We start from the raw sequence: 15,661 nt of genomic DNA, 5'->3' as shown, positions 1-15,661 counted from the left end.
TGCTGCATCTACCGCCCCGTGGAAAACAACAGCATCCTGACAGGTAGCAGACAAAGCTCACATCACTATTGAGAGCTTCAGGGATGAGGCTAACAGCCACATAGTGCGCGCTCCTCCACGGGTTTGATAGAATAGGTAACTGGCTCCTGGTTAGAAGGAGCTGAACAGCCCTTCCTGTCTGGTCGGGGGGTCCGTCTAGCATGTGCCATGAGAAGATGGCGACAGGAGAAACCAGCGTGATAAGCATGGAAATCTGAAGTCCAGGCCCTCTCAGAAATAGAGAAAGAGTCCTGGCTGCAGGAAGATGCGAAGTGTCATGCCCATAGAGACAGCCTGAACTTGGAAACTGTTAGTACTACCTTTAGGCATATATATATCCTATGCCACTACTAGACACATGCAGCGCAGCACAGAGGCCCAAATAAGAAGGACAGTTACCAACAGACAAAGGCTCAATCTGCAGGGACTTCAAGAGAGACAATGAGATACCTGTGTGAAATACAGGGCACTAACTTACAGCTGATCTCACTGTGCCACGATTTGCCGTATGTCGACCCAGTCCAGAGACAAACCAAGACTGGGTGACCTAGCACAGGTCAGAGTCTCTCTGGTAATCCCCTTGAGTGCTAACCCCAGAGTCCGATTAAACTAGCAGCTTCCTTCAAGTGAATACAGCAGGAACACAGACATATAAACCTGCCCAAGCTTGTCCCAAAGCTGGTGAAACACGTACAACTTGTCTGAACCGGAAAGGAGAGAAGCTGCGGCATACCCTGACCAAAGTCAGCTGGAAATAAACTACCGGAACACTGCAGCTCTCCCGCCATTGCCGGAGACCCAAGTGCACACCTGATTCTCACCGACACGTGGCCGCTGCATCAACACTCCTAGAAACAAAGTCAGATTCAAGCCCCACAAAATTTATCCTGCCGCGGCCTGCATAGAAATAAAATCATACTCGGGGAATAACCAGAAGAACGGTGCGGTGCTTCCCACAGCGCCAGAAATGTCCCATCTCATGCGTGCTGCTATAAACCAGCACCTGCACAATCAGCTGCACATGGCCGCGACAAACACCAACGAAAGAGAGCCTCGGAATAAACAGGACTACTACTGCTGCACTGAAACCCAACAAGGAGAACAAGTGTGAGAATGAAATCGCACCGCTACTGCCGCGCTGTAACCAACAAGGAAACCAAGCGCGTGCATGCTAAGGGCGGGAAAGTCCCAGCTCCCTCAACGGATTTCTAGTCATAAAACCTTAGCCTCAATAAAATATCCATTCCTTAAACGTACCCACAGTACTAAGACTCCCACAGTACTAAGACTCCCAAACAGAACCTGAAGTTCAAACAACAGTAAAAAACACATACACACTTACAAGCTTGTTGTTAGGGCCGGTTGAAGCCAGTAAGAGCTGGTTGTGCAGCACTAACAGGGCAGAATGTAGCAACTGTGGTCTCCCTTTTTTTTTTTTTAAACAGAGAAGAGAAAGAAGAAAAAAACCGAAACCCAGTCAGACCCTCTAGCAATGGAGGGAGGGTGAGGCAGGGACCTGGGGGGGGCCCAGGTGTAACCCCTAAAGCCAGCACTGTTCAGCCAGACACCCCTGTCTCACTGAAGAGAAACCTCAACAGGATAAATAAAATTGCCATCTCACTAAAGAGAAACCTCAACAGGAGAAAATAATTTTCCAGTCACAGCCAGAATTCAGGAGCTAGTTGAATAGCGACCATCACCTGCTGGGAGATAGAGCATACTGGAGATACAGGAGTAGTGCCAGCCAATAGGACCACCTGTTAATCAGTTTCTCTATCTCTGCCTGCCCATTGGTCTCTGGATTCATCTGCTGCTGTTGCTAAGGAATGGATCAATTTTTCACTCCATGAAAAATTACAAAGACTGGGGACACTCGGTGAAATTACATGGAAATACTTTTAAAACCAATAGGAGGAAATATTTTTTCACTTAGAGAATAGTTAAGCTCTGGAACACAATGCCAGTGGTTGTGGTAAGAGCAGATAGCGTAGCTGGTTTTAAGAAAGGTTTGGACAATTTCCTGGAGGAAATGTCCATACTTTGTTATTGAGAAAGACATGGGGGAAGCAAGTGCTTGCCCTGGATCAGTAGCATGGAATGTTGCTACTCCTTGGATTTTGGCCAGGTACTTGGCCACCATGAGAACGGGCTACTGGGCTTGATGGACTATTGGTCTGACCCAGTAAGGCTATTCTTATGTTCTTATGGCCATTGGTCTGATTCACTAAGGCTAGTCTTATGTTCTTATAAAACTTTTCTCTCCTCTCTTGAAGGACGTGTCATTCTACCAAAAATGCACACTGTGCAACTGGATACAGACTAAATCCATTTCATAGTACTCTGCATCAAAGACAGAGATTGCAGGTAAACAATGGAAAGTCTTCTTCCACTGCTGGCCCCATTGGATTAAAGAAACAGACTATGCATTTGCAGTCAGTTAAATTCCCTAGTGTATTAACACCATAGAGCAGGGGTGTCAAAGTCCCTCCTCGAGGGCCGTAATCCAGTCGGGTTTTCAGGATTTCCCCAATGAATATGCATTGAAAGCAGTGCATGCACATAGATCTCATGCATATTCATTGGGGAAATCCTGAAAACCCGACTGGATTCCGGCCCTCGAGGACCGACTTTGACACCTGTGCCATAGAGTATGCTCAGCATTCACAGCTAGTGTGGAGGAAACTGTGAAGCCTTGAAAAGCTCAGCATACAAGTTTCACAGTATGAACTCAGTCTCTATTACAACTTTCACTTTCAGCGCCAGTGAACAAAGAGAGACAGTGACACTTTTCTAAGATCTTCTTAACCCCTGTTGAAGATCTCACACCTGATGTACTGTGGCATTTCTACTCAACAGTTAATGATTTAAATCATGTTCCTTACCTATGGTTTCTGGGAGGTCCAGAAGCTCATTATGTTGCAGGTCCAGGTTGGTGATCTGTGTACAATTTCCAATCTCTTTTGGAAGGTGTTCAAGCTGATTGTGAGCCACGTCCAGCGTTATCAGGTTGCACAAGTCACCTGGCAGGGTAAAGAAGAAAAAAATTGGTATTTGTAAAGTACTATTGCTACATATATCTATATTTATAGACTTATGTATCTATCTATGTTATACACCTGTACTCACTCTCATATATTGAGGCGGGCATTTTTATAACATGTTGTCTATGCAGAAAGTCTACAAAGGTGAAATTGTGTCTCACCTGATAATTTTCTTTTCTTTAGTCAGTGTCACTGTTCTAAACCAGTGGGTATTATCCCTTCCCACCAGATGAAGAAGATAGAGAAAACTGAATTCTACTAGTGGCATCACCGTATCTGTGGTGCTCTCTGGAACAATCCTGTCTGCATCTGCCCAAGCAGAAGAAGGTCCCTTTTTAGCAATACACCCAACCCTTTATTCAAGGTGATTTAAAAGTAAAGAGGCCAATATAGTGTTATGGGGAATTACAATGACAGTGACATTTTGATTATAATTTTTTTGAAGTTTTACAATAATGAATAGGGAAGGTCTGACATGTAAATTGCAATTTTTAAAGGTTTTTCTTGGTGTATATCCTATATAATAAAACCCTAAGCGCGCATGCGCACTTAGGGTTTCATGTTCCCTGCCACCATGTTTTCTGATTCGTGGCCGGATTCTATTTTAGAACCCGGCAGCAGGGAACACTGGCCACTCCCCTCCTCCCGCCCTCACTCACCAACCGCTGCTTCTGGAGGAAGCGCAGGAAAGCTCTCTCCCAGCGGCACCAGAGCCGCATCATCGCCGCCCGATTACCGGCCGCGGTGACCGCTGCTGCTGTGAAACTGCTCAGTACCGCTGCCGACGCCGCTCTTCAAAGGAGCCTGGTGAGGATAGCGGCCGGCTGTAGCAAACTTCTCAGGCCGCTCAGCACCTCAGTAGCATGTTTCCTCTGATGTACGCGATCGCGTCAGAGGGAACTTGCTACTGAGGTACATAGTGGCCTGCGAGGTTCGCTACAGCTGGCCGCTATCCTCACCAGGCAGCAAACGAACATGCTGGACAGGGGGAGCAGGTAAGGGGTGCTGATGGGCCAGGGAGCAGGGAAGAGGGACAGGGGGAGCACGAAAGAGGTGCTGATGGACCGGGGAGCAGGGAAGAGGGACAGGGGGAGCACAGAAGAGGTGCTGATGGACGGGGGAGCAAGGAAGAGGGACAGGGGGAGCAGGGAAGGGGTGCTGCTGGACAAGGGGGACATAAAAGGAAGGGAGAAGGGCTACTACTGGACAGGGGAGCTGGCAAGGGGTGGTGGTGGACAGCGGAGGAAGAGACAGAAAGAAAGACAGACAGACAGAAAGCAGCCAAGGAGAGAAAGACAGACATCTATTCTAGCACCCGTTAATGTAACGGGCTTAAAGACTAGTATATATCTAATATAATAAAACGCTAGGCCCCTCCTCTTCAACATATTCATTGGGGATCTGACTCAAGGGCTTCAAGGTAAGGTAACCTTATTCGCTGATGACGCCAAACTATGCAATATAGTAAGCGACAGCAATCTTCAGGATACGATGGCGCATGACCTGCGTATATTAGAAAGATGGTCCTCAACCTGGCAACTGGGCTTCAACGCCAAAAAATGTAAGGTCATGCACCTCGGAAGCGGAAATCCATGCAAAGCTTACACCTTGAATGGAGAAACTTTAACCAGGACTACAGCAGAATGAGACTTAGGAGTGATCATCAGTGCAGACATGAAATCTGCCACTCAAGTGGAGAAGGCTTCATCTAAGGCACGGCAGATGATAGGTTGTATCAAGAGAAGCTTCGTCAACAGGAAGCCTGAAGTCATAATGCCATTGTACAGAGCCATGGTCAGACCTCATCTGGAATACTGTGTGCAATTCTGGAGACACATTACCGTAAAGATGTGCTCAGAATGGAATCAGTTCAGTGGAGGGCCACCAGGATGGTCTCAGGGCTCGGGGGTTTCTCATACGAGGAAAGACTGAACAAATTGCGGCTCTACACTCTCGAAGAACATAGGGAGAGGGCAGACATGATTGAGACATTTAAGTACATCACAGGACGCGTCGAGGTGGAAGATGACATCTTTCTTCTCAAAGGACCCTCGACCACAAGAGGGCATCCGCTCAAACTCAGGGGAGGGAAGTTTCGTGGAGACGCCAGGAAATACTTCTTCACAGAAAGAGTGATTGAGCAGTGGAACAAGCTTCCAGTACAGGTGATCAAGGCCAGCAGCATCCTGGACTTTAAGAATAAATGGGATACCTATGTGGGATCCCTACGGGGGTCAAGTCCAGGAATAGGGTCACTAGGGTATAGACTTCAAGGAGCGGGTCAGTAAAGTGGCTGTATTATTAAAGGGGTCAGTTGACTCAAAGGGATGGGTCAAGGGAGTGGGCAGACTTGATGGGCTATAGCCCTTATCTGCCGTCATCTTTCTATGTTTCCCATTGCATGCGTCCGTTTTCCGTGAGCTGTAGCGACCCTCAGATAGGAGTGCGCATGCGCTGCTTAGGGTTCCATTTTTCCGTCTGGCCTGCTCCCTGCCAGTTGGCCGCCTCCCTTGCCAGAGTTATTTTTTATGTTTAAAGGTGCCGTCGCGGCTCCTGTCACCAGCCACACCTGGCTAAACACTAACACGCTGCGACTCACCCCCCCCCACCCCCGCTGACCCTACCCGGCACAACTGAAACCCCCGTTGACCCTCCCACTGCTACAAGGCTGACAAACCCGGCAGGAGCAGCAGCGTCCCAGGCACACTAAACGCTGCTTCGGGTCTTCTAATGGCCTAATTTCCTCTGCCGCGTCCCTGATGACATCATCAGAGACGCGGCAGAGGAAATTAGGCCAGTAGAAGATCCGAAGCAGCGTTTAGTGTGCCTGGGACGCTGCTGCTCCTGCCGGGTTTGTCAGCCCTGTAGCGGTGGGAGGGTCAACGGGGGTTTCAGTTGTGCCGGGTAGGGTCAGCGGAGGAGGGGGGTGGGGAAGTCAGGCAGGCATCGGGGTGGGGAGGGGGGAGTTTCAATGGAAGGGGAATGGGAGGCAGGCAGGCTGGCATCGGAGGAGGGGTGGGGGGTTCAATGGAAGGCAGACAGCCAGGATGGCATGGGGGGGTTCCATGGAAACATGCTACTCAGTGGGATGGGAGGCAGGCAGGCAGACTGGCATGGGGGGTTTCGGTGGAAGGGGGATGGGAGGCAGGCAGGCTGGCATGGGGGGTTTCAATGGAAGGGGGATGGGAGGCAACGGAGGGGGTGGGGGGTTTTCAATGGAAGGCAGGCTGGCATCGGAGGGGGGGAGGAAGGAGGCACTGGGGGCACTAAGGACATAGAAAGGGGCACTATGGACAAAGGAAGGGGCACTAAGGACATAGGAAGGAGGCACAAGGAGATTCACAGACAGAAAAAATGACAGACAGGCAGCATGCAAGGAGAGAGAGACAAAGAAAAAAAATACCCAGACAGACAGACATGAAGGGAAGGGGGGGCCGACAAAGAAGAGGACTCGAGCCGCAAGGAAGAAGCTGGGCCTGCCTGCCTGTGGGGAACGCTATAAGGGAAGTGGGGGCCATGGAGCAGGCTAGACCACGGGAAGGGAAGTGAGAGGAGCCGAACGGAGCAGCCAGATCGCAGCAGGCCACAACGCAGGGGAGGGGCCTAACGGAGCAGGCCAGATCGCGGTAAGAGAAGGGAAGGGGTGGGGGAAATGCTGCAACTGCTGCACAGGGACCTGGAGGGGAAGGCAAATACCGCTGCTGCTGCACAGGGAAGTCGGGGGGGGGGGGGGGGAAATGCTGTTGCTGTTCCACAGGGAAGTGGGGTGGAAATGCTGCTGCACAGGGAAATGGAGGCAAAGAATGACAGACAGACAGCAGGAGGGAGGGAGACAGACAGAAAAAGGGAGCCAAGGAGAGAGAGAGACAGCGGGAGAGAGAGAGAGACAGAAAGAAAGAAAGAAAGACAGACAGACATATATTCTAGCACCCGTTAATGTAACGGGCTTAAAGACTAGTGTGTATATATATATATATATATATATATATATATATATATATATATATATATATAGTAATAGTAATGGTCTTCTTGAGATAGCAGCGGTAAATAAGTTACAGCTTGTCAAGGTCTGCCATACAGGTATAGAAACATAGAAACATAGAAATTGACAGCAGATAAGGGCCACGGCCCATCCAGTCTGCCCACCCTAATGACCCTCCCCTGCCTTTACCCTGCGAATAGATCCCATGTGTCGATCCCATTTGGCCTTAAAATCAGGCACGCTGCTAGCCTCAATCACCTGAAGTGGAAGACCATTCCAGCGATCAATCACCCTTTCCTGGTGTCACCGCGCAGTTTCCCGCCTCTGATTTTCCACGGATGTCCTCTTGTTGCCATAGGACCCTTGAAAAAGAAGATATCCTCCTCTGCATCAATGCGGCCCGTGAGATACTTGAACGTCTCGATCATGTCTCCCCTCTCTCTGCGCTCCTCGAGCGAGTATAGCTGTAATTTATCTAACCGTTCTTCGTACGGGAGATCTTTCAGTCCCGAGACCATCCGGGTGGCCACCAGTGCTCCCTCTAAGCGGGCGGGTGTTGTGAGCAAACGTTTTTCACTGTGAGCTAAAAATATCGGGCGCCAGCAGGTTATGAGCCAACTCGCCCGATTCTCCTGCCAGCTCGCCTGCCTGCAAGCACGTGTGTGCGCTGTGACGAGAAACTTGTGCGCTGCGATGTAATATTTTGTGCGCCAGCGCACGCCAGCGCAGCTTAGTGGGAACACTGGTGGCCACTCTCTGGACCGATTCCAGCCTCAGCACATCCTTACGGTAATGCGGCCTCCAGAATTGCACACAGTATTCCAGGTGGGGTCTCACCATGGATCTATACAAAGGCATAATGACTTCAGGCTTACGGATGACGAAACCCCTGCGTATGCAACCTATGATTTGTCTTGCCTTGGAAGAAGCTTGCTCCACTTGCTTGGCAGCCTTCATGTCCTCACTGACGATCACCCCTAAGTCTCGTTCTGCAACCGTTTTTGTTAGGATCTCGCCATTAAGGGTATAAGTCCTGCATGGATTTTGGGTACCCAGGTGCATAACTTTGCATTTTTTGGCATTGAAGCTGAGCTGCCATGTCTTAGACCAGTTCTCTAGTAAGAATAGATCGTGAATCATATTGTCGGGCATTGAATTTTTATCTATTGTGCTTTTGCCCACTACATTGCTTAGTTTGGCGTCATCGGCAAATAATGTTATCTTACTTCGGAGCCCTTCTGTCAAGTCCCTTATAAAGATATTGAATAGTATCGGGCCCAAGACAGAGCCCTGGGGCACTCCGCTGATCACCTCCGTCATTTCAGAGGGGGTGCCGTTCACCATTACCCTTTGAACCCTACCTTTAAGCCAGTTCCCAACCCATTTCGTCAATGGGTCGCCCAATCCCATGGAACTGTGAACCAAGTGTGTGTAAGATTTTGGTTGAAAGGGACCAAATGATGATTGTGAGAGACTAGGCTTGCATTTGTCAGAGACTGGGTGGGAGGCACTTAGAGCTTCCCGAGATTCATCAAGCCTAATGACTATTATTCTATGTTGCTCATCCATGTTGGCACTAATGATACTGCTAGGTACGTCTCTGAACATATCAAAAGTGACTTTGTGACTCTGGGAGAGAAGGTAAAGGAGTCAGGTGTGCAGGTGGATGGTGTCATCGAGCATTTCGGCTTCCTGGACCATGGGATGATTTTCCAAAGGCTGCTGAGCAGGGACGGTGTGCATATATCAAAGAAGGGAACAAGTGTCTTCAGCAGCAGATCAGCTAACTTACTGAAGACACGTTTAAACTAGAATAGAAACATAGAAGCATAGAAATAGACGGCAGATAAGGGCCACAGCCCATCTAGTCTGCCCACCCCAATGACCCTCCCCTACCTTTCTCTGTGAATAGATCCCACATGTCTATCCCATTTGGCCTTAAAATCAGGCACGCTGCTGGCCTCAATCACCTGAAGTGGAAGACTATTCCAGCGATCAACCACCCTTTCAGTGAAAAAGAATTTCCTGGTGTCCCCGTGCAGTTGCCCGCCCCTGATTTTCCAAGTATGCCCCCTTGTTGCCGCGAGACCCTTGAAAAAGAAGATATCTTCTTCCACCTCGATGCGGCCCGTGAGATACTTGAATGTCTCGATCATGTCACCCCTCTCTCTGCGTTCCTCAAGTGAGTACAGCTGCAACTTATCCAGCCGTTCCTCGTACGGGAGATCCTTGAGTCCCGAGACAATCCGGGTGGCCATTCTCTGGACCGACTCCAGTCTCAGCACATCCTTACGGTAATGCGGCCTCCAGAATTGCACACAGTATTCCAGGTGGGGCCTCACCATGGATCTATACAATGGCATAATGACTTCAGGCTTACGGCTGACGAAACCCCTGCGTATGCATCCTATGATTTGCCTTGCCTTGGATGAAGCTTGCTCCACTTGATTGGCAATCTTCATGTTCTCACTGATGATCACCCCTAAGTCTCGTTCTGCTTCAATTCTTGTTAGGATCTCGCCATTAAGGGTGTAAGTCTTGCATGGATTTTGGCTGCCCAGGTGCATGACTTTGCATTTTTTGGCGTTGAAGCTGAGTTGCCATTACCTAGACCAGCGCTCCAGTAGGAGTAGGTCGTGCATCATGTTGTCGGACATTGAATTTATGTCTGTTGTGCTTTTGCCCACTACATTGCTTAGTTTGGCGTCATCGGCGAATAATGTTATTTTACCTCGCAGCCCTTCTGCCAAGTCTCTTATAAAGATGTTGAATAGGATCGGGCCCAGGACCGAGCCCTGCGGCACTCCACTGATTACCTCCGTCATTTCGGAGGGGGTGCCATTCACCACTACCCTCTGAAGCCTACCTCCAAGCCAGTTCCCAACCCATTTCGTCAATGTGTCGCCCAATCCTATAGAACTCATCTTGCTCAGCAACCTGCGGTGTGGTACGCTATCGAATGCTTTACTGAAGTCCAGGTATACGATGTCCATGGACTCCCCAACATCCAGCTTCCTCGTCACCCAGTCGTTAGGGCAGGGTGATCAAAGCCCTCAGGTGAGTATAAGGCCTTTGGTAAGTGAATCACTTAATACTGCTAAACAAATGGGCAAAGGGGTGTCTGGTAAGCTATATATAATAATGCTTGAAGTATGGGAAACAAGGTTCTGGATCTAGAGGCTGAGTTGGATTTAGTGGCGATCACAGAGATGTGGGTCACGGAGAAACATGATTAAGATATACAGTAGTTATACTGGGCTATAATCTGTGCAGGAAAAACAGGGTAAGAAGAAAAGGAGGGAGAGTGGCGTTATATGTTAAAGCTCATATTAAAGCCACACAATTGCAGGATCTGCAGGGTAAGGAAGAGGCACTGTGGGTCAATCTGAAAAAAGGGAATAGAAAATGTATTTACAGGCCTCCCTCTGCCTTTCGGGTTAGACGGGGTGGCCCCAAGGTCCGGGCAACACCAAGCTAACTGCAGCGATGAAGAGCCCTTCATCTTCAGCCACCCTCCCACTGCCTGTCAGGGAGTCCGGAGTCTATACAAGGCTTGGCAATGGCGCTAGCTTAACTGACGCAGAACCTTTGAGTCTATCCGCTCATGAGGCTCTGTTGTTACTGCCCCTCTGATGCAAATGTGTCAAAGTGGGTGGAGCCGACAGGGCATTCCTGAGTGCATGGACATGAAAGCACTTCGTTGAAGTTAGCGCCGGTGCCAGGCTCTATGTGGAATCCAGATTCCGGGTCAGATAGTGATAGGGTGGTAGAAGGTTACAGGAGAAATACTTGACTTGCTGGGGGGAAGAGAGAGAGAGCGATGTTGGACTGAGGGATGTGGGGAAATGGAGAGAGTTGGTAAGGCTGGTTGGATGGATACGTGTGGAGAAATGCTGCACATGAATGGAGAAGAAGGGGAGAAGGGATATGCTTCTTATGAGATGAAGAGGAAGGAAAGAAAGAGGAGGGAAATGCACATGATACAGGAGAGGGAAGGGGAACTGAAGAGAAAGGGAAGATGTGCACACGGATAAAGAGGAAAAGAAGAGAGGAAGAAAGTGCACATGGATAAAGTGGAATGGAAAGAAATAGAGAGAGAAGATGCACATGGCTGGAAGGGAAAAGGAAGAGGGGAAAAGATGCATATGGATAGAGGAATGGGAGGGGGCATTAACTTGAGACATAGGAGAGAGGGAGGGAATAGAAAGGGAGAATTGTTATCCATGAGTGTATGAGTGATAGGGAAAGAGATGGTGCACATGAGGAAAGGAAGAAAGAGGAAAATTGTTGGGTATATAGAGAGAAGAGTGAGGTAGAGATGCATGGGGAAGAGAAGGATGAGAAGGAGAAATGTTGGACAATAGTGGTGAAGGGAATGGAGGGAGAGATGTGGCATGTGCTGCAGAGGGGTGACAGAAGGAGAAATGTTGGGCATGGGGCTGGTGGGCAGTGGTGAAAGATGATGCACATGATGAGAGAGGGAGAAATGTTGGATGTGGCAGTAGAGGGGATGGGAGAGATGCAACATGGATCTCTCTCTCTCTTTCCCTACTCCCTTTGCAGCAAGGGAGGGGATGAGAGAAAGACAGATGGACAGTGAGAGCGAGAGGGAGACAAGTTGCCAATGGGGGAGGAGGAGAGAGGAAGAAAGTTGGACTCATGGAAGGACAGAGAGAGATGTTAGTTGGGGAAGAGAATGAGGTCCAGAGAAGAGGAAGTGTGCAGGAGGCAGAAAGAAAGAAATGTTGGATGCACAGTCAAAAGGAAGTGCAGCCAGAGACTAATAAAATAATCAGACAACAAAGGAAGGGAAAATGATTTTATTTTCAATTTAGTGATTGAAATGCGTCAGTTTAGAGAATTTATATCTGCTGTCTATATTTTGCTCTATATTTGTCTTTTTTTTGTAGCTATTCCTGAGGTGACATTGCATATTTTAAAGTCGATCTACCTTGACCTCTTTGAAAAAAAATGAATATAAATGATCATAAAATCTAATACAGAACATGAATATGTACATCAAAAACAAAATAACTAAATTATCAAAAGCCAGGGCAAACAGCTTAACAGCATCTCAGAATTTCAAGCAACTTATGATAGGACCTAATCTCAAAAAGCCAGATATTTCCAAGGAGAAAGAATACAGGTAAAAACCCTTTCATGTGTTGATTTCAGTCAGACAAACTTCAGGTAAGAAATATCGAACAGGAAACTTTGAAGATCAGAGTAGCTGTCTTGCCTGGTACAAGGAAATACCGAGTGTAGGTAACTTGCAAAACTTCCCTGATGACCTTTGTAAAGCAAACAAAAAAACAGATCTATATATATTCCCATTATTCCCTTTTCCCCCCTTCTCATCTTTCTCACATTACACTGCTGAAACACTTTGGTGCAAATTAAACTAGGCAATAGGAGAAAACTTTTTTCATTAGGGCACTGAGTCCAATAACTTGCAAGAGACAATTACAGTGGGCAAGTAGGGGTAGGAGGGAAAATTACTGGCTTGAGAATGGATATGCAAATTACTACAGGATGGGTACATAGGCTACTACATCCAGAGTGATAAAAGTCTAAAAGAAGAGGACGATCCAATGCTAACATAGCAGCTGATTACTGTATTTCCCCCATGTATAGGTCGTGGCCTATACATCAATTTTGCAAACCGGCCTAGTGGGCATAGCTTGCTTAAATGGGGCGGCCTATACATGGAGCAATACATCATCCCCCCCTTAAATACCTCCTGGACAGCTGCCTCCTCCAAACACGCTGTGCAAAGCAGGAGCGATGTCTGCGATCTCAAGCCTCGCTCTGTGTCCTTCCTGACGGAAGTCAATCAGGAAAGGGTGCGGGGCGAAGCTTGAGATTGCAAACATTGCTCCTGCCCTGCACAGCGTTTTTGGAGGAGGCAACTGTGGCCGTTCAGGAGGTATTTAAGGGGGGGAGGGATGATGTATAAGGCCGCCCCATTGTATAGGCCAATGTAGGTTTTAAAACTCTTTAGATAAGCAGTGGCTAGTAACATGGGACGGCTTATCTAAGAGTTTTAAAACCTACATCGGCATTTCCTGCGGCCTACACATAGGTAAACATGAAATATAAACAAAGGCAAAAACTGCAGTGATGATACAAGATGCCAAGTCTTTAATGACCAATCATAAAAAATAAATATGAATATAGTCATAAAACAGTTTGCATCCAAAAGGACTGATGAACCCGGACCCAGTGCTGAAGATTTTCTCCTGAGCTTTGGTACTTAGGACTGATGTTTTATCTTCAGTTCATAAACATGTCTTATTTCAGGTCTATATGCTGACTCATTCAATACTCCAGTTGCTCCTAAATGTTTATCTAATTTCCATTATCAGACAGTAGCTAAAATGTTCTCTCAGTAATTCTCCCAAACTCACTCTTCAACTAGCCATAATATATTTATACCTTGCATACTGTAATGAGATCCTGTGAAGAACTAGCCCAGAAGCACCCGATTATACTGTAATTCTCAATGGTGGAAGTCAAAGAATTTTAAAAATTAGTATCTGGGCATAAAACACAAACAAATACGTAACAGACTGAGAAGGGGAATGTCAATTCTATTAAAGCTGAAGCCAATATTAATTTTAAAAAAAAGCAAAAAAAAACCAACTATAGGGAAATCTCACTCTTCCACTACATCAAGTTCGTTGTAAATCGCTAAGGGCTGAAAAACAGTCCAAAAAAGGCAAACAATCTATAAAATGTAGAACATTAACCAAGAAGTGTAAGCCAATCATTTGATTGATTGATTCAGTAAAATGTGATCATAAAACTAGAAATACAAGCAAACATTACCAGCACCTTTAGTTCATGTGCGTCACTGTAATAAAACTGAAAGATGTAACGAGGGAGTGTTCAACAGGGAAAACTGCAGTTACCAACGAGGATTTAATAATAACATTTTTTTTCTTGGATAGAAAGGGCGGAATAAATAAATAATCTTACCAATTTCAGCAGGTAGTTGCTTGATTTTGTTCTCCCGAATGCTAAGCATGGTGAGCGTCGGCAAGTTTTTGATGTCCTTCTCAACGGCAGTTATGCGATTAAAACGTAGATAGAGGGTGGTGAGAGAACTTAGCCTGTACACCACCGAAGGAATTTCTCGAAGCTTGTTATGCCGTAGGTCCAGCATCCGCAGTTTCTTTAAGCTGTCCAGAGAGTCCGGTAAACTGGTGAGTGAATTCTCACTTAGAGCCAGTGTCATCAGGTTCACCAGACATCCCACCTCTGCCGGTAGGGACTGAAGCTTGTTACTGTACAAATAAAGCTCAGTTAGCTGGGTCAGTTCTTTGACAGATGCTGGAAGCAAGTGTATAGACCTCTTGGACAAGTCCAGACGCATTGAATTCTCTTCTCGACATTTGTTAAGCTCTTTGACCACCTCGGCGTTACTAGATTTTTTGCGAGCTCCCGGTGCTGGATTAGGACGTTTAATTGTGTTATCCACGGAAAAAGCCACCCCTGGCTGTGCACTGCCAGAGTCTTTCTTTCCTTCTTTGGCATCTTTCCCTTTGGTCTTAGGCTCTTTTTCTTTTCCCTCTTTCCCAAATCCTCCAGAGGCTTTTGCCTCCTTTTCTCTTTCCTTCACAGATGGGACTTTCGGTTCTTTTTCCTTAGAGTCCTTCTCTTTTCCTACATTACTACTCATGGTGATTTTTGGCTTTGGAATAACTTCATGAACTCCTTTTTCCTTTCCAACAAAAAAACAATTTGTGGCGTTTATAATGTATATTGTAAACCTCCAACACATGGGTTGGAAAGAACATGAGTGGAATGAAACCCATCTGCTACATATTGCATCTGAAGGTATAATACATCCAGTCAAGAGTACAAAATCCAACAAAAGCTCCTGCAATCAGTTTTTTTTTTTCTGTTAACAGAGATTAAAAAAAAATCAATGTTAGAATATTGGTGTAATAAGTCTACAGTGCAACACAAATTAAAGCACAGCTGTGAACTTTGAGACACTGGTTCATTTTTCCTACCCAATACTTTCTGGGCAACTTTGAGCAAATTTAGACTATAAAATCCTTAAACCAGCTATTTTGTAATCAGATTAGTTATCCTGTACAATAGAAGATGAAAACCTAGGAAGTTTCAAAAATATATGGAGTTCTCCTAATATATCCCCCTCTTTTACGAACGCATAGCGAGGGTTTCAGCGTCGCCAGCGGCGGTAACTGCTCCGATGCTCATAGAATTCCTATAAGCGTCGGAGCAGTTACCGCCGCTGCTAAAACCCGCGCTATGCATTCGTAAAAGAGGGAGATGATAATGGACATCAAGCTGTTAAGCATAATGCAGAAAATAACTGGGTGATATTACCCAATGAAGCCTCTACAGCTTAGAAAAACTTTCTGGAAATATTTGAGAGACATTCTAGTGCAGGGGTGTCAAAGTCCCTCCTCAAGGGCCGCAATCCAGTTGGATTTTCATGATTTCCTCAATGAATATGCATGAGATCTATTAGCCAACAATGAAAGCAGTGCATGCAAATAGATCTCATGTATATTCATTGGGGAAATCCTGAAAACCCGACTGGATTGCGGCCCTCGAGGAGGGA

At 46.8% G+C, this 15,661-nt stretch overlaps 1 protein-coding gene across 1 annotated transcript in view; it reads right to left on the bottom strand.

Moving 5' to 3' along the window:
* Positions 1 to 14,968, bottom strand: part of LOC117359634 (leucine-rich repeat protein SHOC-2) — a 57,659-nt gene extending 42,691 nt beyond the window's left edge. The window contains exons 1-2 of the mRNA XM_033942799.1: positions 14,044 to 14,968; positions 2,922 to 3,059 (exon numbers count right to left, since the gene is read on the bottom strand). Of these exons, the coding sequence (XP_033798690.1) occupies positions 2,922 to 3,059; positions 14,044 to 14,848 (943 nt within the window). The 5' untranslated portion in view covers positions 14,849 to 14,968. The remainder of the gene's footprint in view (positions 1 to 2,921; positions 3,060 to 14,043) is intronic.
* Between the last annotated feature and the right edge of the window lie 693 nt (positions 14,969 to 15,661).

Source organism: Geotrypetes seraphini, chromosome 4, assembly GCF_902459505.1.
Source record: "Geotrypetes seraphini chromosome 4, aGeoSer1.1, whole genome shotgun sequence".
Classification (NCBI taxonomy): domain Eukaryota; kingdom Metazoa; phylum Chordata; class Amphibia; order Gymnophiona; family Dermophiidae; genus Geotrypetes; species Geotrypetes seraphini.
This window is presented reverse-complemented; position numbering and strand designations above follow the sequence as displayed.